Source organism: Equus asinus, chromosome 1, assembly GCF_041296235.1.
Source record: "Equus asinus isolate D_3611 breed Donkey chromosome 1, EquAss-T2T_v2, whole genome shotgun sequence".
NCBI lineage: Eukaryota > Metazoa > Chordata > Mammalia > Perissodactyla > Equidae > Equus > Equus asinus.
This window is the reverse complement of record NC_091790.1, coordinates 123017707-123041310: the sequence shown is the minus strand read 5'-3', so window position 1 is coordinate 123041310 and position 23604 is coordinate 123017707. Positions and strand designations below refer to the sequence as shown.

Below are 23604 nucleotides of genomic sequence, written 5' to 3'. Positions count from 1 at the left end.
CAAAATCTCAAAAGTTAAAATGTAAAATAAATCTTTGCCACAAAAAGTGTACCTTTGGATATAGCTTTTCTAATGTCACATGAGAAAATGCCTTAAGCAAAACATATATGGCATATGGACCTCAGGGTAAAACTTGGAACTCCGTGGTGTCTTCCACGTATTTTTCCTTTCCTTAGCTGTCTCCCCACCACCTAAAAGCATGTAACACTTTCAGACTTGTTTAAAACACTCACATATCTACATGAAATAACTTCAGAGGAACCTACAATTAAAAAGTTCTAAGCAAAAGAAAGGCTTCTTTCTTGAAAGTATTGTACTTAATTAAACTGTAATATACCACACAGGATAACACAAATAGCAGCATTTTTCACATCCATAAAAAATCAAATTAAGAAGTTAGTAATAGCTCAGTTATATCTATAACCATTTTTGGAAACACTGTACAACTGAAATGCAAACCAAGGGCATTAAGCTGATGGAAAACTGCAAATGGATGTAATACACAGAATTTGTCAGGCTATCAGAATTCAAATAACTTTCTAAGAAAATACATATGGATTTTAGCTTGAAGAGTGAAATGAAGTAGAAATATGGTAGATATAGGGAAACCACTTCCTATTCACAAACTGCTAATCGATGAATACTTCAACGACTGTGGAGCATTGCACAAACGCAACAAAGAGGAATGCTGGAGGAGACGGAGGAAGCGCATGAGTATCTTTCATTTTTCTAATATTTTCTATTTTGACTTTTTTTTTGGTTTGTTTTCCTGAAATCTTGGCTTGCTGGTGACTATTACTTTTTGCATTTAAAAAGAAAAAAACAGAGATGTTATCTCACAAATTACAGTAAATTCCCTGGGTTAGTTACTCCTGCAGACTGTTTCTCATCTACAGACTGACTCAAGTATAACTCTGAGACGCTGACTTCTTATTCTCAAAAATACTTCAAGCTTTCTAATCCTAAGTGAGCTTCTAGTTTGCTGTGCATAATTTGTAAAATGAAACAAAATAACTCAAAATATTGATTTTAGATTTTCTTATAAAATCCATCTCAGGTAAATGTATCTTTCTCTATTTGAAAATAATTACAAGAATGGTTCATTTTATATACAATAGGTAAAATGACAGTAAAAATGAAGCTGATATACAATTAACACAAAATAACACAGCAAATTAAATAACTGGAACTAAAATGCCCTTCCACATGAAGAGGGAATCGACCAGTATATTACTTTACTTAGTGCTTCTCAGCTTCAAATCCGTAACTGTTGCTTTTACTGATGACATTCACAAAACTATACCTTTAAAAAAGGGCTTAATACTTCCCGTGATATATCATGGAACAATGGGTTTATTAGATAGTATATGATACAAAACAAGCAATTTGTAAATTGCTGGATGTTCATCAGACAGCTGACACGAACTAAACAGAAATAGGTTATTCATAGGTACTTTCCACAAATTGAAAAACTTTTGAAAATGACTGTATTTTTAAAACATCCCTTTTGGCTTGATCAATTATCTCTATCATACATATTTAGTCCCTTCCTAATGATATTTAAAGTAAATTTTCATGTAAACTTTTGTCTCCCGTAGTGCACGCTATAAAATGTAAACAGAAAAGCTTTATTAATGGAAAGAGTAAAGAGGAGAAGACGCGTAACAGACTGAAATTAAGGAGTCCCACACAGACCTTGAATGACCGCATGGAACAGAAAAAGAACCATCATGTCTGCTTTCCATTTGTGCTCTGATTATCTCTTAATGAAAAAAAAACTGTTTTAAACTTTTTATACAAGAAAATATTTCAATTTCACTAATATTAAGTGTAATGCTTCTATTTTGCTCTTCCTTTGTTGCTTTAAGAACAATCAGCAATAACCTCAGATGAGCCTGCATTGTGAGCTTCCTTCCTTCCAGGTCTGTCTACCAGGTCGGCTCTTTCCTGTCTGCAGTGCTGTTCAAGAACCAATCCGTGATTGTCCACTGGTGGTCTCATTTGCATTATACTCCAATAAAGAAATAATTTAGTTACCAAAATGCACATATTTTCCTTTCCTTTTGGCTTTGTAAAACCTTGAAAGGACATGTACAGATTTATAGTATATTTCTACAGAAAATATTTTGTGGTCATCAGACTAGACTCTTATATAGATAATTATTAACAACAGATGCTTGTAGTTTTCCATGCGACAGCATGTGCACTAAGATTTAACTGGCTCATCACCTGAGTGTACTGGAGCTGTTAGCAAATAAAGGGCACTTTAAAAAGGGAGCTGAGCATTTTACCGAAATAATGAAACATTTTTTTAAGCAATTTTAATTAAATAATGCAAAGGTACATTTGGTTAAACATTTTATAAAAATTCAAGCAAAATTAAAAACTTAGCCAATTTTAACATTTCTACAAATTTAACCAGTAACTATTTTGGTCAAATCCACCTTGAGCTGAATTAATGAGAACAAAGACAAGGGACATTGAAGTATTCTCCTCACCACAATGGAGGTTTTTCTCACTTTCCACACTGCATAGCCACTACATGGAAACTTCCAGAATGATGAGCAGTTCAGTCATGCTCTACACTTTTCTTTTCAATGAAAAGTGATGTATCGCTTTGTTTTGCTTTTGACAAAATATGGACTAAACACAAGTGTACAATAACAAGAATCCAAGAGTAGCCCATACACACGTCAACTATGTGTATGTTTTTATTATTTAAAGCCCACCATTCAGCTTATCTGTCTAAAGATATGGTAACAAACAGTTTGTTTCTTTTTCACTAATGATACTGATGACCAGTCAGTTTCAGGGAGGGAAAGTCCAAGACAGCTGTTTATAATTCAGTCAACGACACAAACGTAACTGTTTCGGCTCCAGGACTCCTGACTTATTGCCTCTCCCTCAAAGAGGTCCAACACTGATGGCAGACGCAACAGCACGGAATCTTTTGGCATATGAACGTTTAACACAGGAGTGGTCCCTGCCACGTCTCCGCAACGTCCCCCTGTGCTTCTTCGTCTGTAACTTGTGACCCGCTCAGTTCCCAAACTGTCAGCTCAGAGCTGGCACACGCCGTGTGCTCCACGTGGAGTGTGCGAACACCCCTCAGGGAAAGCCGCGTGACCGAGGTGCAACAGCGCCTGATTGTGCTGGGAAAGACCAGCATCCACTGAGGAACATCCCTTAACGTCAACTTTCCTAAAGCGAAATCAGTAAAATAAAAAAGGAAAATTCTTTTTCCTTCTGGCTGAAGTTAGACTTATTGGATTTCTGGTTGTCAGAACTGGTACCACTTCTTATCTTTGTATTTCAACATCATCTAAAGGGGAGAAAACACAAAAACACGTTTTAAAAATGCCAGAACAACAATATTTATAAGTTATAACTGTCTTTTATATTATTCCAAAACAAAATCTCATTCTGAAAAGTTCTGTAGTGTCACTATCTTGCTTACCTCAAATCAATTTATATTGAAAGCAATAAGTAGTAACTGTTTCATTTAGGAAAAAACACCATAACTATTATGAACTAGCCTAGAAGGTCCTCACATTTCTTAGAGACGTGACATAATTAAATTTTGGCTCAGTGCATTCTTTGGTGACCTAAGCTAATAACTTACAAATAAGGTAATTTTCAGTTTTCTAATTTGAACTAAAAATAATGTTTAAAGAATGTGGGGAAAGAAAGGTTGAAAACACTACTACTATTGCCATCCAAAATTTACTGGGCACTAACTCTGAGCCAGGCTCTGTAGGACGTGCTTTCCCTACACGATTTCATTTTGGCCTCACGACAACTCTACAGGTTAGGCATCATTATTCTCCCCATGGTATAAAGAAACTGAGGCTTATAGGGGTTACGCAGGGTAATACACTGGTGAAGCTGAGATCTGAGCCCATGTAGTCTGATTCAAGAATCCATGATCTTAACCACCTCAATGTATTCTCTTCCTCAGAGTCACAAATGTGGCTGGAGAACAACATTTGGTAGAGGGGGAAAGCTTTCAGTTCGAGACTGAGCTCTTTGTTAAATATTTAGTGTGGATATATTCTGAACTTGACTGAAGTGTTCCATGCCTTAGAGACCCCAGTCAGGCGCAGGCATATGCCAACAAAATTTTTAAGCTAGACTGAAGGCCAGTAGCCTGCATCTGAGGTACGTGTCGGCCTAGTACAAGGACCCACAAAGGATCTCTGAATCTCTTTGAAGCTCAGGACAAATCTCTCCCAGATCAACTACCTCTTTCCTGCATTCTAGGCGTCAGCATCCTTAAGTAAGGAAGAGATGACTTCTGACTGAAAAATTTAAAGAAGAGCTACTACTAATAGATTGGGTACTTAACTATAAAAATAACCTTAAAATGGTTTCTTTGGATAACAAACTCAGAACGTTCTCAAGGGCTAGGCTAGGAGTAAAGGTGTGAAGAAGCCCAGTGTAAAAAGCATCAAGGAGTGGCAGACAAGTGTGTCAAAATAAAGAACGTGTATTCCACCCACAGGCCTTTCAATTCAGTTTTTAAGTGTGTATTGGTAAGATGGCCCGTCAGGGATCCCCACTTCATGGAACCCGTTGCTGGCTCCTCCACGACTTCCTGGTTCGTGCAGATGGAGTCACTGCAACACTGCGTCTCACTGCCCCTCTGTGTGAACTGCTCTGCAGAGAGATTCAGTATTTCTTATTTGAACGAAAACGTTTGCCAATTTTAGTTACTTAGGTCTACCTAGAGAATCAAGAGAAGTCAATTATCTCCTTCTCTAGGAGAAGTTGGTGGTAGAGTCTGAGGCATAAAAGGAAAATTAGCTTTGTTATTGCATTCCCTCAGAAACAGCTGCAAAGCTGCTGGCTTTGTGGACAGAAAGCCTGAAGGTGAGCAGTTCCTTCAAAATTTATCAACTTCAGTAAGAGACCAAAGGCTACTGAGACATTGCCTTGTAATGGCTCCCTCTGGTGGCAAAAATCGGGAATGTGCAATTGTATAGAGGTTACACGAAAACATGTGTGGAAATACAATAGCTATGAAAATACAGTAATTTTCATACTCGCTTTGCCTCAGTGTTTTGGTTTAAATGTTTGTTTGGTAGACATACCTCATGAGCATGTTTGGAAAACGCGTCCGCACTGGACAGCATGGCTGCAGTCCTTTCTTCCAGGTCGCCGAGTTTCTGTCCTCTCTCATCCAGAGCCAACCTGGCCCGTGCTAATTCACCGACGACTCCAGACGCTGCGCCCTTCACACCTTCGATGCCACCAGGGCCAGGGATATGCTGTGCAAGACTCCTTGAAGCCTTTCCAGAGGATGATTCTCCAACTGAGCGGTTTGATAAATGAAAGAGTAACTCAAAAAATGAGAATTTTATTAATATGAAACCCCATTACATGACAGCATTAAAACAGAATGTTTAGACTGAGTGACAACATAATTGAAATATTTATATATTTCACTTTATAATACGTTTTTCTTTTATTATGATGGTTTTAATTTTAAGATACTTTTTCAAACATGCAAAAACAATGTACATTAATAAATATTCTATTCTATACTAATTCATATAACAGGACTTGTGTAAAAAAGCAACTGGTAATTATTTGGTGAAATGAATAATGCATATACTGATACCACTTTATGTTACAGTAAAAAACTGCTCTTTAGTGTGCAAAAAATTAAACATAAATTGACTTAGAGATATTTAAATTCAAATATATAGATTCATATTTAAATATACAGATTTGATTCAGTTTACTTAGTCCATGCTTTCTCTTACTTAAAATACTATGCTTAGGCTAAGAAGTAAAGCAAAATGAAGAATTTATTCAATATTCTGTTTGCCTCCAGAACTGTAGATAAGCTTGCTTTCTCTCCATTTATCTTGTCACTTACCCAAATAGATAAAATTTTTCCTTCAAAAGATCTCAGGGATCTTTTGCTTCCCCTCCCTTTGTAATCCAGACCCTGATCCCCTAACACCTAGATTACTGCAAAAGTCGTAATTTCTGTCCCAGACTGATGCCATATTCTCTCTCCTCTTAATATATGTTTCCTTCTTGAGAAATATAATTCACACACCATGAATTCTGCCCCTGAACAATTCAGCAACTTTTAGTTTATTTAGAAGGTTGTGCAGCCATCATCACTATGGAATTCCCGAGCATTTCACCACTCCGAAAACCCCAGGCTGATCAGCAGTCACTTTCCACTCCCCGGTCTTCTCAGCCCGCGGCAATCAATAACCTACTGTGTCTCTCTAAATTTTCTTGCTCTGAACATTTGATACAAATGGACTCATACACTATGTGGCCTTTTGTGTCTGGCTTCTTTCACTTAAAATTATGTTGTCAAGAGTCAACTATGTTGTAGCATGGACCAGTACTTCATCCTTTTTAACGACTGAATATCATTCCACTGTATGGACATACGACATTTTGTTTCTCCACTCATCAGCTGATGGACATCTGAGTTGTTTCCACTTTTTAGTTATTATGAATATTGCTGCTATGGACATTTGTACAAGTGTTTGTGTGAACATGTGTTTTCTATTCTCTTGGATATATACCTAGGAGTGGAATTGTTGGGTCATATAACTTTATGTTTAACATTTTGACGAACTGCCGAAGTTTTCCACAGAAGTTACACCATTTCACATTCCCACTAGCAACGTACGAGGGTTTCAATTTCTCCACTTTCTTGGGAATGTTAACAAACACTCCCAACACTGTACGTCTTTCTGATTACAGCCATCCTAGTAGGTGTGAAGTGGTATTTCACTGTGGTTTTGATTTGCATCTCCCTAACGACAAATGACGTTGAACAACTTTTCATGTATTTATTACCTATTTGTATATTTTCTTGGGAAAAATGTCTACTCAAACCCTTTGCTCATTCAAAAACTGGACTATTTGTCTTTTTATTGTTGAGCTGTAAGAGTTCTTCACATATTCTGGATACTAGACTCTTAGCAGATAGATGATCTGCAAATATTTTATCCCATTCTGGGGGTTGTGTTTTCATATTCTTTTTTCCTTTGAGGAAGATTGATCTTGAGCTAACATCTGCCACCAGTCCTCCTCTTTTTGCTGAGGGAAGACTGGCCCTGAGCTAACATCCATGCCCATGTTCCTCTACTTTATATGTGGGACGCCTGCCACAGCATGGCTTGGCAGGTGGTGCATAGGTCTGCACCTGGGATCCAAACCAATGAAACCCACACTGCCAAAGCGGAATGTGTGAACTTAACTGCTGCACCAGCAGGCTGGCCCATTTTCACTTTCTTGACAGTGTTCTTTGATTTTTAATTTAGATGAAATCCAATTTATCTATTTTTTTCTTTGGCTGCTTGTGATTTAGGTATATCTGAGAAATCATCACTTAATCTAAGGTCACAAAGATTTATACCTATGTTTTCTTCTAAGTTTTATCTCTTACATTGAGGTCTTTGATCCATTTTGAATTAATTTTTGTGTATGGTGTGAGGCTGGGGTCCAACATCATTCTTTTGCATGTTGCAGTTGTTCCAACACCATCTATTGAAAAGACCACTCTTTCACTACTGAATTTTCCTGGCATGCTTGTAGAAAATCAATTCACCATACATGTATGGGCTTATTTCTGGACCCTCAATTCTACTCCACTGGTCTCTATATATCTATCCTCACACCAGTACCAAACTATCTTGATGATTACAGCTTTGTGGTAACTTTAGAAATTGAAATGTGTGAGTCCTCACACTTTTTCTTCTTTCTCAAGATTGTTTTTGTGTGTGTGGCTATTTTGGATCCTTTTCATTTCCATATGAATCTTAGGAACAGCTTGTTTCTTTCTTCAAAAAACTAGCTGGGATTTTGAGAGGGATGGTGTTGAATGTATAAACTTGGGGAGTACTGCCACCTTAGCAATAGTAAATCTTCCAATCCACGAACATAAGATGTCAATCCATTTATTTATCTCTTAATTTCTTTAAATGATATTTTGAAGCTTTTCATGTATGTTTGACACTTCTTTGGTTAAATTATTCCTCAGTATTTTATCTTATTGATGCTATTATAAACGGAAGTTTTCTTAATGTAATATTTGGTTTGTTCATTGCTAGTGTATAGAAATGCAATGATTATTTACATTGATCTTGTAATCTTGCAATCTTGCTGGACTTGTTTATTAACTATAATGGGTATTCTTTGTGTGGATTCCTTAAGATTTTCTCGATGCAACATTATGTCACCTGTGAACAGAAATAGTTTTACTTCTTCCATTCCAATCTGCTTGCCTTTTATTTCATTTTCTTGCCTTCCTGCCCTGCTTAAAGCCTCCGGTACAATTTTAAATAAAAGTGGTGAGACCTTCCGAATTTCTGTATAAACTTTAGAATCAGTTGCACAATTTCTGGGAGGGTTTGATGAGGACTTGAGTGCACACGTGTAGGTATGTGCACACCTCGGTTTTGGGAGAACTAATGCCTTTACTGACTCTTCTACAGCACAAACATGGCATACCTCTCCATTTATTCGGGTCTTTAACTTCTCTCAAAAAAGTTTAGAATTTTCTATTTTCCCCAGGAAGTTCTAAACATCTTAAGATTTATTTCTAGATATTTGATTTTTTCTTTTTGATACTACCGTGGTGGGTAGAATAATGACCCCCCAAAGATGAACTTGTGAATATGTTACCTTATAAAGGAAAAGGGACTTTGCAGATGTAATTAAGGACCCAGAGATAGAGGGATTATCGAGAACTTTTCCCAGCCCTGGGCAGACACAGAGAGATGCAATAAAGTTGCTGGCTTGGAAGACTGAGGAAGGGACCACCAGCCAAGGAATGGGGATGGCCTCTCGAAGCCGAAAAAGGCAATGAAACCATTCCCCCCTAAAGCCTCCAACCAGGAACGCAGCTCCGGCAACATCAGTGAGAGCCGTGTTGATCTCTAACACACACAACAGTAAGATAATAGATTTGTGTTATTTCAAATCACTAAGTTTGTGGTGATTTGTTACAGCTGCAATAGAAAACTAATGCAAATAGTATTTTACTCCACAATAATTCAGTATGCATCTGTAATTTCCCTACAAATAGAATACATTTTATGAACATTCTGTGTGTGTTTGAAACGAATGTGTATTCTACAATGTTCTATATCTGTTCTTTGGTTTAAGTTCATTAATTGTGTTGTTCATGTCATCTACATCCTTAAACTTATTTTTGGGCTGCTTTTCTCTCTCAATCAATAGGCATATTAGGAGTTCCCATTATGATTGGGAAACTGCCTCTTCTGGTAGTTTCATCAATATTTGTTTTTTATATATTTTGAAGTCAAAACATCAGGTGCATTCAACAACATCAATGTTTACTCTTTCTGATACTAATGCAGTTATACCAGCTCATTCTTCATTTGTGTTCATGGTTTTCTTCTAAAATTCCAATCTTTCTGTGCCTTTATGTTTTAAACATGTCTTCTGTAAACAGTGCACATTTCTTTCTTTTAAAATTGAGTCTGATAATCTTTGTCTTTTAACTGGAACATTCATTCTACCTATATTTACTCTGGCTATTTATATTTAATTTACAGCTACCTTCCTTTATGTGCTTTCTATTTATCTCATCTTTTTTGTGTTCCATCTTCCTCCTTTTGGAAGGAAAGTGATTTTCCTGCTCTTCAGCTGAAAGTTAGGTACTGCTTTTACAGGTTATAGAGATCATCCTACAAATTATAACATGCATCTTTAACCTATTAATGCTAACGGATACTTTTTACAAGTCTCTTGAAAAATGTAAGGATCACAGATCACCTTAAATCCATTTATCCTTTCTAACTCCCTTGATTTTATGTGACTTTTTGGGATCATATTGTTTGTTTATGTGTGTATATGTGTACACACATACCACAAATCTTTGCTTTACAGTTTATAAAGATTAATTCTATTTATTGTTTTCTTTCCAAAGTGTTGTTCCCTACATCTCTGACATCCCGTCGAGGATTACTTCCCTCCATCGGAAGTGCCTCCTGGAGCTCCCTTTAGTGTGGAGGCAAGGCTTATTTTATGTATTTGTTCATTTGTCTAAAAATGTCTCATTCTTAAAAGACATGTTCTTTGAGTAGAGAATTCTACATTAAGTACTACCTTCTGTCAATACCTAGAAGATCATCCTACTATCTTTGGCTGTTGAGAGGTCAGTCTATAGTTTGTTAAAAGGTACTTATCATTTTTTTCTAGCCACCTTAAAGATTTTCTCTTTGTCTTTGATATACTATATTTTCACATGACATATCTAGCTGTGAAGTTTGAAAAAATGTCCTTCTTGGAATTCATTAGGCTTCTTGAATGTGTGAATTGGTATCTTTTATCAATTCTCAAAAATTTCCAGCCCTCTCTCTGTAGATTCTTCTTCACAGTCTTTCCTTTTTCCTCTTGAGACAGTCTAAACATACGTTAGATCTTCTCAACGCAACTTCTATTTCTTTTATCTTCCCCTCTATATTTTACATCTTTTTGTTTCTCTGTGCTATATTCTGGGTAGTTTATTTTGACTTAATTTTAACTTACATAATTCTCTCTTCAGTTGTGTCTAATTTGCATCTAAATTCATCGAGTTTTTAATTTTGGTTTTTGAACCTTTCAGCTCTAGAATTTCATTTCGTTTTTTACACATTTCCTGTATTGATTTTTATAGTTTTCAGTTGCCTGATAAAACGTTCAGGTGTGGTACTTATCCTCTTGAATATAATATGCATAATTATTTTAAAGTCAGTGCCTGATAATTCCAATATTTGAAGTATCTGTGATTCTGTCCTGCTTTTTCTGTTTTATTTTTCATAGTGTTGATTCCTAGTGTTCCTGATTATCTATGCTACATCTTTGAAAAATCCTTTCTAGAAATAATATGAGAACTTGGAATATGTTATCTTCCTTTAGAGAACATTCTCATTTGCTTCTGCCAGGTGCTGGGGACTTCAGCAGTCTGCAAAAATCTTAATTGAGGTTGAGTTTTCTGGGCCACTCAGAGAATGTGAAGCTGAGCTGAAAGTCTGAGTGTGGGTGAGGGCTGATCTACTTCCACTCACCTTTACTCTTAAGCTGTGGCCCTTCGGGGTCCTTGCAAAGAGGAGTTCCTGTTTATCGGGGCCCACACCCTTGCCAGTTCTGGGAGCCCACTCTGCTAGTCCTAAAACAGTTCAGTATCTCAGCCTCCCACTTGGAATAGCAAAGTCCTCCAGGGCAGAAGTGGCCTCAGGTTGCCAGGCTCACCCCTCGGAGTTCCCACCCTTCCCCATGGAGATTGTCCTTACCATATTGTTAGCTCTTTGATGTTTTTAAGAATTAAAAAAATATATATTTTTTTAATATATTTTTTTAATTCTGTATAACTTTATCAGTTATCCTTGGCAAGAGTGTTATTCCAAATTATCAGTCCCCTATGACTGGAAGAACAGTCTTCATTTTTTTAAATGAATTTAAACTGACAAATGCGCATTACTGAGAGGACTGACCGATCACCTGGGTAACTCTGTACAGTGAAATTGCACTGCACTGCTGCTTGCTGATATTCAGTCTTACAGTTTTTCTAATTAGTCAAACAAATACACAAAGAAAATTCTAAAATAATTTAACAAAAAACAAAGATAATAAAAGAAAAAAATTCAAGGACCGATAATAGCTCCTATTTGGAAGAAAGGTCACACATTCCTTGATTCATTAGTTCATTCAAGGACCAATTTCTAATTTGTGCCAATTATGTGAAAGATAAGTAAATAAACCAGATTTTGCTATTTTATATATCTTTCTAGTGCAATTAGAATAGTTCTGGAGGTTTTCTAAGATAACATAAATATTTAAGTAAAAACTTTTTCAAAGGGGGCCAGCCCTGTGGCCAAGTGGTTAAGTTTGCACACTCGGCTTCAGCAGCCCAGGGTTTCACCAGTTTGGATCCTGGGGGCGGACATGGCACCGCCTATGAGGCCATGCTGAGGTGGCATCCCACATGCCACAACTAGAAGGACCCACAACTAAAAAACATGCAACTATGTACTGGGGGGCTTTGGGAGAAAAAGGAAAAATAAAACCTTAAAAAAAAACTTTTTCAAAGTTAAGGGCATTGGTTAAAGATGCCCTTAATTATATAATTCTATAATTATCTTAATTACAGAATTAAAACAATAATGAAGATCACATTTAATGAAAATTAAAAAAATACTTCTAAATTATTCATTAAAGTTGTGAATCTTCCTTTTTAACCACCTAAAGCTGTTATGATTTTGGTTTCCTGAGTAAAATATTCCCCTGATTTGGGTTAGGGAGACAAAAAGTAATTTTAAGTATTTTGCTAAAACACGGATATATTAATTGTTGTGACAAAGAAAAAACGTGAACATAATTTATACATGTAAGAAAAATTTATATGGCTTGAACATTTCTGTTTTATAGATATATTACCCAAATTAAATCAACTGACTTACAGAGTTCTTCTCGATCGAGAGACTGTGCGCCACCCCCGAACAAGCCTTTGAAGAAGCCCCTGTTTGGTGCTTCGGGGGTCTCCACAGGAGTGAAGAGCTCGCCCAACATCTCCTTCAAAATCAAAACAAAGTGTAATTGTTAAAGTGTCAGGCAGACTGCACTATAATTCACAAAAACATCACTGTAAACTCTTTAACTGAAGCTTATAACATGACCTGTTGAGATTCACAAACAATTAATGTGCACACTTCAAATGACCAGATCCAGGACATACAAACGTAGTCAAACAGTCAGTTATTAAGACTAAATTGACTAAGACTAACTTGCTGCTTGCTACTTTGGTTAGATCACTTTCCTCACATTTCAAGCAAAGATATAAGGAGATTCCAATCTTTATGACAAAATTTTCACGTAACTCTTATTTTCAAGAACTGGTGATTAGATTAATAATTAGGTCTTCCTACATCAGAAAGAAGAGAGGTTACTAGGAAGTAAAAAAGTCTAGTGCGATAATAACGATATACAGTGTCACCTTCAGTTGAATCAGAAAATTAGTAATTTAGAAAGACAGACTGACTTCCTTTTTCATAGACATATGCCAGGAAGATAATGATGCCCACATACACCGGGAATTTCAGAAAGCTGGCAGGGAGATGGCAAAGCTTCTTGCTGTATTGTCAAATTTTTCCGAAATTACTGTCAATATTCTTCAGAGCACAGAAATGGTAAAAGTCAGTCAGGAGGCAAGAAAAGTTGCCAACAGGTAACTGAGTTTTAGAGAACACATACAGAGGGAAGAGAGGGCTCCATAAGAGAACGGTAACGTCCTGGTTGACGAGACAGCTTTGGGAAGCTTGAGAAGCAAAACACAAGCATAGTGAGGCTCTGGGACTGCATTTCTGCCCATGGAAGAGAGGGAGCCATGACACAAAGGACACAGTGTACTTGTGTGCTTGTCTGATGTCCTTTAAGTTCTCTTTCATTCTTTTTTGCTGATTTTTTTAAAATCAAGAATGGATGCTGCATTTTGCCACTTGCTTTCTATTTTTTTAGTTTATCAATATGGTGAATTACATTATTGATTTACAAATGTTACATCAACCCTGCGTTCCTGGGATAAATCCCACTTGGTCATGATGAATTATCATGACCTGAATTTTCTTTCTGATAAGCTGTTGGATTCAATTTGCTAAAATTTTGTTTAGAATTTTTGCGTCTACATTTACTAAGTCTGACAGTCTGTCTGTAATGGTCTTTTCTCGTAATGTCTTTGTCTGGTTTCGGTATCGAGTTAATGGTAGCATCACATAATAAATTGGGAAGCGTCTTCCTGCTCCAATTTTTGGAAGAGTTTTGTGTAGAACAGGTATTATTTCTTCCTGAAATGTTCATAAAAGTCACTAGGGAAGCCATCTGGGCCTGGAATTTTCTTTGTCCAAGGTTTCTAGCCTCAACTTCAGTTTCTCCAATAGACACAATGCTCTTCAGGTTATCTGCTTTTCTGGGGTGAGCTTTGGTAATTTGTGTCTCTCACAGAATTTATCCATTTCATCTAAGCTTTTGAATTGACTGGCATAAAGTTGTCTATAATATTTCCTTATTATCCATTTTAATATTTGTGGAATCTATAGTAATGCCACCTCTCTCATTCTTTTCTTTTTAATTATATCACTTTTTTTGGAGAGGAAGTTTGGCCCTGAGCTAACATCTGTTGCCAATCATCCTCTTTTTCTTTTTCTCCCCAAAGCTCCAGGACATAGCTGTATATCCCACTTGTATGTCATTCTAGTTCCTCTATGTGGGATGCTGCCTCAACATGGCTTGATGAGCACTGTGTAGGTCCATGCCCAGGATCCAAACCTGCAAACCTTGGGCCACCAAAGCACAGTGCGCAAACTTAACCACTTGGCCACAGGGCCAGCACCTCTCATTCTTGCTATTGATATTCTCTCTTCATCATCAGTTTGGCTTGAGATCAATTTTATTGATTCTGGAGATCAAGTTTTTGGTTCACTGACGTTTTTCTATTGTTTCCCTATTTTCAATCTCATTAATTTCTACTTGGATATTGATTATTTTCTTTCTTCTGCTTACTTTGGGTTTAATTTGCTCTTCTTTTTCAGTTTCTTAAGGTGGAAGCTGAGGTCCTGATTTGATGACAACCTCTTGTCTAACATAGGTGTTTCAGTGCTATAAATTTGCCAAGCTTAAACCCTCAACTGTTTTTTCTATTGCTATGCTTTCGACTTACCTAATCTTTTCTTTTGCAATGTCTAATCTGTTGTTAATCCCATCCAGTACATTTTTCATCTCAAACACTGTAGTTTTTCATCTCTAGAAGTTCATTTTCAGTCTTTTCTATCTTCCACATCACCACTTAACTTTTTGAACATATGGAATACAGTTATAATAACTGTTTTAATGTCCTTCCATGCTAATCCTGACATGTGTGTCAGTTCTGGTTTGGTGTCTATTGATTGATTATTATTCTCATTATCAGTCATGTTTTCCTATCTCTGTGCATGCCTGGTAATCTGACTCAATGCCAGACATTTTGATCTTTACCTTGTTGGGTGTGGATATTTTTTATTTCCCCTAAATCCTCTTAAGCTTCATTCTGGGATACCAGGAACATTCTGATCCTTTTGGGCCTTGCTTTCATGATTTGTTAGGCAGGTCTAGAGTAGAGTTCAGTTTAAGGCTAATTATTCCTCACTAATGAGCCAAGACCTTTCCGAGTACTCTACTCAATTCCCCACTGGGGTACACTGAGTAAGGGCCATCTAAAGGGATCAGGTCCCAATCCCTGGGACCTGCAGATGTTACCTTGTGAGGAAAAAATGGTCTGTGCGCTTGTGATTAATTTAAGCATTTTGCCATGGAGAAATTATGCTGGAATATCTGGATGAACCCTAAATCCAATTACAAGGGTCCTTTAAAGAGAGAGGCGCAGAGGGAGATTTGACACCTGCAGAACAGGAGGCGGCAATGGAACCAGGAGGGAGAGATAAGAGAAACACAGCCACAAGTCAAGGAATGCTGGCAGCTACAGGAAGACCGAAGAGGCAAGGATCAGCTTCTCCTCTCGAGCCTCTGGAGGGAGCACGGCCCGGCCAACACCGTGATCTGGCTCAGTGAGACTTATTTCACACTTCTGGTTTCCAGAAGCATGAGAGAATGAACTCAGGTTGTTTTTGGCCACCAGTTGTGGTGATTTGCTACAGCAGCCGCAGGAAATCAATACACTCACGAACTATAAGTTGTTTCAGTCTGGCTGTTGGAACAGGCACTGTCCTGGGCCCAAGCGTGGTTCCTGTGAATCCTCCCTCCCTTCCAGATGGCTCTTTCCCTGCTCAGAGGGTTTATCCACGTGCCTGTGCTGCACAGTACTCTGTGAACACTCCTGGGGGACCCTCCACAGCTCTCCAGGCTCCTCTGTCTGTCCTGCTCTCTCTCTCTCTGCTACTCGGTTCTAAGAACTCGAACTTGCTTGGTCTTCCCAGACTCTTGGTTCCGTCTGCTCCACTTGGGAAGCTGGTCAGACTGCTTCCGTGCCTTCTCTCTGTGCCGTGTTCTGGAAACCATCAAGCATTGCAGATGGGCACTTCCTTTGCTTCCTGCCTCTCAGGGATTACTTCCCTTCACTGCCTGATGTCCAGGATCTTGAAAACTGTGGTTTCAGGTTTTTGCCTGCTTTTTTTGGGTTGCTTTAGGCGGGAGGGTTGACTTGGTTCCTATAATTCCATCTTGACTGGAAACTCTATTAATGTTTGTAGGCATTTTATTTTTTTTTGATTAAAGTTAAATGAATGCACAATGGAATAGAGCACTCTGGAAACCAAAGAATAGTGTTTATAAAGTTCATAGTATTCTTCATTCAACAGATTTTTACCCAGGCATTCTTTTTAGGCACTGAAAATGTAGAGGGAAATAAAATGTCAGTACTGCTCAAAGAGAACATTCTATCACAACTCCTTGAACAGAGGCCGTTTTTCACTTATCTTCATGCCATGAAGGCACATAGCAGACAGTTATTAAAACAAATAGAGTGTATTACTAAATGACCATTTCATTTAAACATAAAGGTAAAGTGTACTGCAGCTGCCATTGATTTTTACTAAAATAATCAGAGAAAACACTGATCAAAGGGTAGAATACACTGATCCCAGAAAAATAATGAAGTTCACAATTTTGAATAGTTGAATTAAGACTACACTTCACATTAAAATGAATTAAGAATATATTCAAGTGTCCAAATTATTTCTTAATAAAGTAACACTTTACTAGCAAAAGGAAACACTAAACAAAAATTTTATCTTTCCCATAAAGAGCAAAAGTTTAATTTGGAAACTTAGGAATCTGTGAAAAACCACTTCCACCCAAATGTAAACGGGAATCTAAGTCTCAAGTATCAGACAGTGTAATTCTGTTCACGCTCAAGGTCTGTAACAGCTTCATCAGGAGTGTGCTTCCAGCGCAGCGTGGCTTACTGGCACTGCCACGGACACCTGGCTCTGAGCACATCTTCTGTACTGAGCACATGCTGAGCACTTCATGTGCACTGTCTCCTTCCATCCACACCTAACTCTATGGCACAGATATTATTTTTATCCTAATTTTAAAGATGGTGAAGCTCAGAGAAAATAATTGTAATTGCAATTGTGTAATTAGCAAGGCCTGGACTTAAATTCAGTCTTCTTGACTCTAAAGCTAGTATTCTAAAAATAAGCCACAAATTCAAATTTACAGACAGGTAAAACAGAGCTAATTGCAAAAACAAGCACTATAAAGTTCTCTTAGATAACTGCTTCCTCTAAATAGAAAATATCAATTAATACTTTAGCAGTACTTTTATTTGAAAAGGTGGAGCTAAACTGATCATTTCTAATATATATGCAATCACATAAGGCACTCAGATATTTAAGAAAGATAGTTTTGTATTTAAAGAATTTGTTTGAAGTCTCTCACAAACAGACCAACAAAAATATTCAGAGGAAAACTATCAAACCTTATTTTTTAATTTTTTTGCGGAAGATTAGGGCTGAGCTAACATCTGCTGCCAATCCTCTTCTTTTTTGCTGAGGAAGACTGTCCCTGAGCTGACATCTGTGCCCATCTGCCTCTACTTTACATGTGGGATGCCTGCCACAGCGTGGCTTGACAAACAGTGCTTAGGTCTGCACCCAGGATCTGAACCAGCAAAACCCGGGCCACTGAAGCGAAACATGCGAATTTAACTGCTGCGCCACTGGGCTGGCCCCCAAACCTTTTTTTTTTTTAATAGGTGTATACATCTGTGTGAATACAGAGTTTATGAGAAGGGATGACACAGTTTGCCCTAAAACAGACACAATTATTTTCACATTAACATATTTCTTTAAAAAGGAATTTTTGGTGCACTGTATAATAGATATTTATTTTATGTGGAAAGTTGGCATAAAATGTAACATTTCATATTTCTTCACCATCACTGGAGAGAAAAAATATGGATCAATGAGATGACTCTTATAACAGGAGTCAGATGAAGACACTTTATCACAAGTCTCAAAGCACGTGCTCTGAAAGTTCAATAAAGGCTCTGGATTTTCAGAGCTAGGCTCATCTGCACACTCCTGAGAGTGTGAGGGATGGACAGTGTCAGGGTCTTAGAGAATGCTTCGCCTCTGAGGAAATCACGGCAATATCCTGCCGCTTACCTGAAGATTTTCACAGGTCTCCTGACTGTAAGTGAGTCTCTGGATTTCTGTAGGTGAAACAAGATACAATGCTTGTCCATTGTTGGTGAAGCAGAACGTTCTGGCTATCCGCATATTGGTAAGGGGCAAGTAATACACATCCAATAGAGGCCTTAAACTTGGCAAACTTGAGAGAGAAATTAAAAACTTGTTAATAATAAACAAGGTAGGTTTGAGTCTTGAACAAAGCATCACAGAAGGTAAAAACGGCAGGGACCTCATAAACCTCATGACTCAGTGTACTTGAGGAGGAGGTAACACTCAACAGTGTTCCTCACAGACTCTTCACTACTGACTGAATGAAAAGAAATTCTCAGCGCACAAGACGAAACAGTAAGAGCATTTCTTTTAAACTGAATATAATTCTGTAATATTATGGTTTGAGGGATGAAATGCTGTATTTGTGTTTAGAAAAATATCTAACTCTTACCTAAAGGTCATGATGTGTCCGTTGGCACAGAAACAGGCGAGGCAGATGCTGTTACTCATCGCCACGACATCCCCCCGGAGCACGAACGAGGTCTCTGTGATGTTTTGCTTATAGGCGCAGTTCTGAGTGGGCAGTGAAATCACCTTTGCTTGCTTTTCAGAACATATCACTGCGTACTGGTTTTCACTAATTTCCTGAGAAGAGGAGGGGGATACAGAGACAGGCCGTCGTTTTTTCAATTTCTCCTTTTCGTCTTTTTCTTCAGGAACGTTGTGTTCTCTCCAGGATTCATATGCAGGTGGCACTAGGCAGCCTGTGGCATCCAGGAATGCCATTCTCAGGATCGCCCCTTTTAACCTCAATATAGTACCTAAAATGCGTAAGTTTAGTAGACAACAAATATTTTAATCCACACAGTAAATATGTTTATTCCAACTTTGACACTCAAAAATATGCAGAACGTATACTAAACTGAAATTGTACACTAGCTTATTGATAATTCAGGATTTGAACTTCAAGCATGATATCTGAATCTGGAAAAAGATATAATATTACAGGCCCCAAACAGATAAGTGCCACCAAACAGATAAATGCTAGGATGTCTGGAATCATGTCTTCTCTCACACCTGGCAAATGTGCCACCGAGTATGAGAACAAGTAGATGGCACCTAGAGTTGCTGCCTAACATGGCATCCGCTAGGCATCTGTGGCTAGAAAACACTTAAAATGTGGCTTGTCCAAATTGTGGCGTGCTGAGAGAGTAGAATACACGCTGGATTTGAAGACAGTACAAAAAAATTTAAAATATCTCAATAATTTAAAAATACTGATTACATGCTGAAATGATAGTGTTTTGCATACACTGGGCTAAATAAAATGTTATTAAAATTAATTTCACCTATTTTTCACTTTTTTAATATAGCTACTAGCAAACTCAAAATTCCATATGTGGCTCACATTGCATTTTTAACAGTACCGATCTACAGGGCCAATGAGGAAAAAAAGTCCACATAATTCTAATCATAACTTCCTTTTAAACTATTTGCTGGTAAATGTCAAATATATTAAAGACATTGTTTGGGTCAACTTAGAGTCTTAATTTAGGGGTTATATTTCTTGACTTGCTTAGTTAATGAGATTCCTCTTCCCTTACATCCCTCAAAATGTAAATATGCCTAATTAATGCTCCTTTCTAAGCAAACAAAACGATAATATTAACATTAAGGATTTGGAAACCAACAGAAGGGATGGCATAGAACTGATTTAGTTCAGTTCTTATTTTAAAAGAATTTTCATATCTTATTACTTTATACTTCGATTTTACAGTTTGCAAGAATTTTCCATATAAGAGGAAGACTTCCCAATGTTTTCTCAAAATTTTTCTTAGAAGGCAAAATCATATTTCCTTTCTTCTTTGTATTCGCATATTTTTATCTACAGCAGAGTAGCCTGATAAAGCAAAGGATGCCCAGTTAAATTTGAATTTCAGATACATAATGAATACTTTTTTAGTATAAGTATGTCCCAAATACAGCATTATCTTTCCAAATACTGCATGGGACATATTTATATTAAAAAGTATATCTGAAATTCAAATTTAACTGGGCACCCTGTATTTTATTTGCTGAACCTGGTAACTTTAGTCTATAGTCCAGGTTTGGCAAGCAGACAATTGAATTATTTTAAATGATTCACTATAATTTGGGAATTGTTCATAGTATATAGGAACATGTATGAGATACAGTAATTCCCGTATGTGGATTTTTTTTAAAATGTCCCAAGATAATAGTTAAATACATGCTTGTCCTGTAGTTGGCAAGGTTTTCCAGCAGAGCAGTGATAACTGCTGGGTTCTCCTCTTGAAGGGAAAAAAAACAATTGGGGACAAAGTAGACCATTCCACGTTCTTAAGCACAGGAACCCATCTGCTTGAAAAATATCCCTCTTCTCACAGTTCCAATACCGACAACACGATACGAACACCATTGTTATATTTTAAAACAGGCATCTTAGAAAAAAAAACTAAACCTCAAAGATTCCACCACTGAGAAGAAAACCAAAGGTTCCTTCTTACATATGAAATTTATTTTTCTATCAAAGTAACTTTATAACTAGTTTGATTTTATTGCAGGTTGGAAAACATCTTAAACATTTTTTCATGTAGTTAACAGTAAATTATCTATACTTAATCCCCTCTCTCATGTTTATTTATTGGAAACATTATTTTCTTATTACAAACTGATACATGCTTGTTGTAGAAAATTAGAAACTACGAATCAGTAAAAAGAAGAAAATAACAATTACTCACAATCCCATTCTTCAGGGACAATTACCACTAACATTTTGATTTTCATCTTTCTCGTTTTTTTCCTACGTATGTGATGCTTACTAATAACAGACGAGGTTAGTAAGGATATCATTGTGTAACCTTTTCTAACAACCAGGTATGCAGTATACACTCAAATATTTAGTGAGCTGAATGAATAAGTCAAACTTTCTTTAATGTAAAGATAGTTCAGAAATGAACATGAAAATCAAAACTACATTTTAATTCTCAATTCCAAGTATTGTTAAAGTCTACATAAATAAGAGATACACTAACAAGCAAAAGTGTGGACTTTTTTTCTGTCTAGATCAGCATAAATTAGTAATGGAAACCAGAATTCTCAGTTATTTCCAGACCTATCAGACTCCACACATTTGAGAAAAGTCAATCTCATTTTCAATTATGGAGACTGCAAATTTTTTCTTCTTAAAATTTGCTATTGTCACCTTTCCCTAATACATGAAAGAAGAAAAATAATCTATTTTAAAACTTCACTCATAGAAATTCAAAATAGCCAGGTGTATAATGTTCAAAAATATACTTTTCTGATTTTCTTCTAAATATGAACCACTCTTTTGTTTATAGAACCGAATATTTTGAGGTACCCTGGAATGCATTAGAACAACAGTTTTTTTCCCTTCATTTTAAACAAAATCCTAGAGTCAAAGAAAAATGCAAAACCTGAATGGCTGTATAAGTAAACAATATTCTGGAATCTTACTCCATGTATTCCTTCATTAGAAACATAAGACTGTAACTATCCCCATTTAGTTTACATTTTAGAATTCTTAGATTGATTCAAAATGAAAAGCAAAGGCTTCTATTAAATCACAGTAAATCAACCTTCAACATAAGTACAGCCCCAGAGCGTACATACCACTGGGAGACACGATTACCGGCTGCAGAAGTCTCTGCTCTCCTCCTGGGGGCAGGTTCAGTGCAATGACAAGCACTGTTCCCAACGTGGTACCAACCCATAAACACGGGGAAGGAGACGAATCTGCCTTTCGAGTAAAAGTTTCACAGAAATGAAGAGCAGAGATCGCTTCTCGGGACTCTTTATCAATGCTGGTTACACTCGAACTCCGTGATCGGCTGAAGGAATTATCTTTTATATCTGAAATGATTTAAAATGTTGTGAGATTGTTCAACCTACAAAATATCATGCTTTTTTGTTCGGTATAAATTTGGTCAAATAATTAATCTGAAAAAAGATAAAATCTATAGCATATTTAATTTTTTTCTTTTTTGAGGAAGATTAGCCCTGAGCTAACATCTGCCACCAATCATCCTTTTCTTGCTGAGGAAGACTGGCCCTGAGATAACATCCGTGCCCATCTTCCTCTGCTTTATATGTGGGACGCCTGCCACAGCATGGCTTGCCAAGCAGTGCCATGTCTGCACCTGGGATCCGAACCAGCGAACCCTGGGCCACCGAAGTGGAACGTGTGCACTTAACCGCTGCGCCACCAGGTAGGCCCCCATAGCACGTAATTTTAATTGGCAAGAAAAACAATTTACTTCTTTGCTAATAATTTTTTCCTTTGCTTAAATGTAAAATCTAAATGCACAAATCCCCACTTCTCAGAACTGAGCTGGGTGCACTCCCGTGCATTTTTGGCTGTGTGATCTTTACGGTTTTGGTGCAGCTCTGTTGGCATCCTGGCTGCTTTTCTCATCTCAGCCCTCACCACCTTCTCTTCGCATGGTGCTGTTTCTTCCTTTGGTAACACAACTTCATGAATAGGGAGAACTAGAGAAGCGTGGGTCTTTTCAATTTTCTACATTTAAAAAAAGCATTTAGAAGTACTCTGACCCTAGATTCCAATTTATTGTAAGACGGACTTTTTTTTTTTTCCAAATCTGTCCATATGAAAACCTTTAATCCATAAAAATTTAGCTTTCATTTTTCTTGAACGACATTTTAACTGTAATCAACATTCAGCTACAGCATTTTTCATCAAAATGCATAACTGGTACCTGGCTCCTGCTTACCTTGATGCAGGTACATCCCCTCACCTGCTCTGTCTGAAATGACAGATTCTTAGGAATCTCACTAACAAACCCTCTCTTGTCTTCAGCTACCTTCTTCCCTATGGTCATCCTCAAGTCTGTCTCAAGCTCTGGCCTCTTTCCTTTTGGACCTGCATTTCAAACGCTTATGGGGATTTTTTCCTGTCATGTCTCACTACACAAAATCAAAACGCATCATTTCGTCAAGGCTCTCCATTCTTCCGACGGCACTATTTATATTAATCGCACCCCTGGGAAGAACACTAGGCAACCACACTTAAAACAAGCTGCAGTTGCGGTTCTTCCCTTTCCCATCTGAACATCTAACGGGATACCAAATCCCATGTTACTTTTTTCCGATGTTCTGTTTCCTTCTTTCCATCACCAATCAGCTTTCATCACCCTACGTCAGGCCTTCGTCACATTCATCTAGACGACCACACGATCCCAAGTGATCTCCCCACCTTCACTCTCTCACTGTTGTACCACGACCCCCATTTTCTAAGGTAGAGTTATAATTCTATCACCTCTATTGAAAAAACCCTCAGTGGTTCCTCTTTATTTGATCACGCTTATGATCTTACTCAAAAGCTTACGACTCCCCACAAAATACCTCCAACCTCCCCCCCGGCCCTGTCTCCCAGTGCTTCCCCGCT

At 37.4% G+C, this 23604-nt stretch overlaps 1 protein-coding gene across 6 annotated transcripts in view; it reads right to left on the bottom strand.

The window, feature by feature from the left end:
- Window positions 1–1532: 1532 nt before the first annotated feature.
- Window positions 1533–23604, bottom strand: part of STXBP5 (syntaxin binding protein 5) — a 163058-nt gene continuing 140986 nt past the window's right edge. For 4 of the 6 annotated variants that reach the window (XM_014850645.3, XM_014850644.3, XM_044768513.2 and 1 more), the window contains 6 exons: window positions 21813–22052; window positions 18610–18979; window positions 18141–18306; window positions 12444–12555; window positions 5091–5311; window positions 1533–3322 (listed from right to left, as the gene is read on the bottom strand). In XM_014850645.3, the coding sequence (XP_014706131.1) occupies window positions 3281–3322; window positions 5091–5311; window positions 12444–12555; window positions 18141–18306; window positions 18610–18979; window positions 21813–22052 (1151 nt within the window). In that variant the 3' untranslated portion in view covers window positions 1533–3280. The remainder of the gene's footprint in view (window positions 3323–5090; window positions 5312–12443; window positions 12556–18140; window positions 18307–18609; window positions 18980–21812; window positions 22053–23604) is intronic. The other 2 variants (XR_011502593.1, XR_006526709.2) reach the window with 2 other exon arrangements.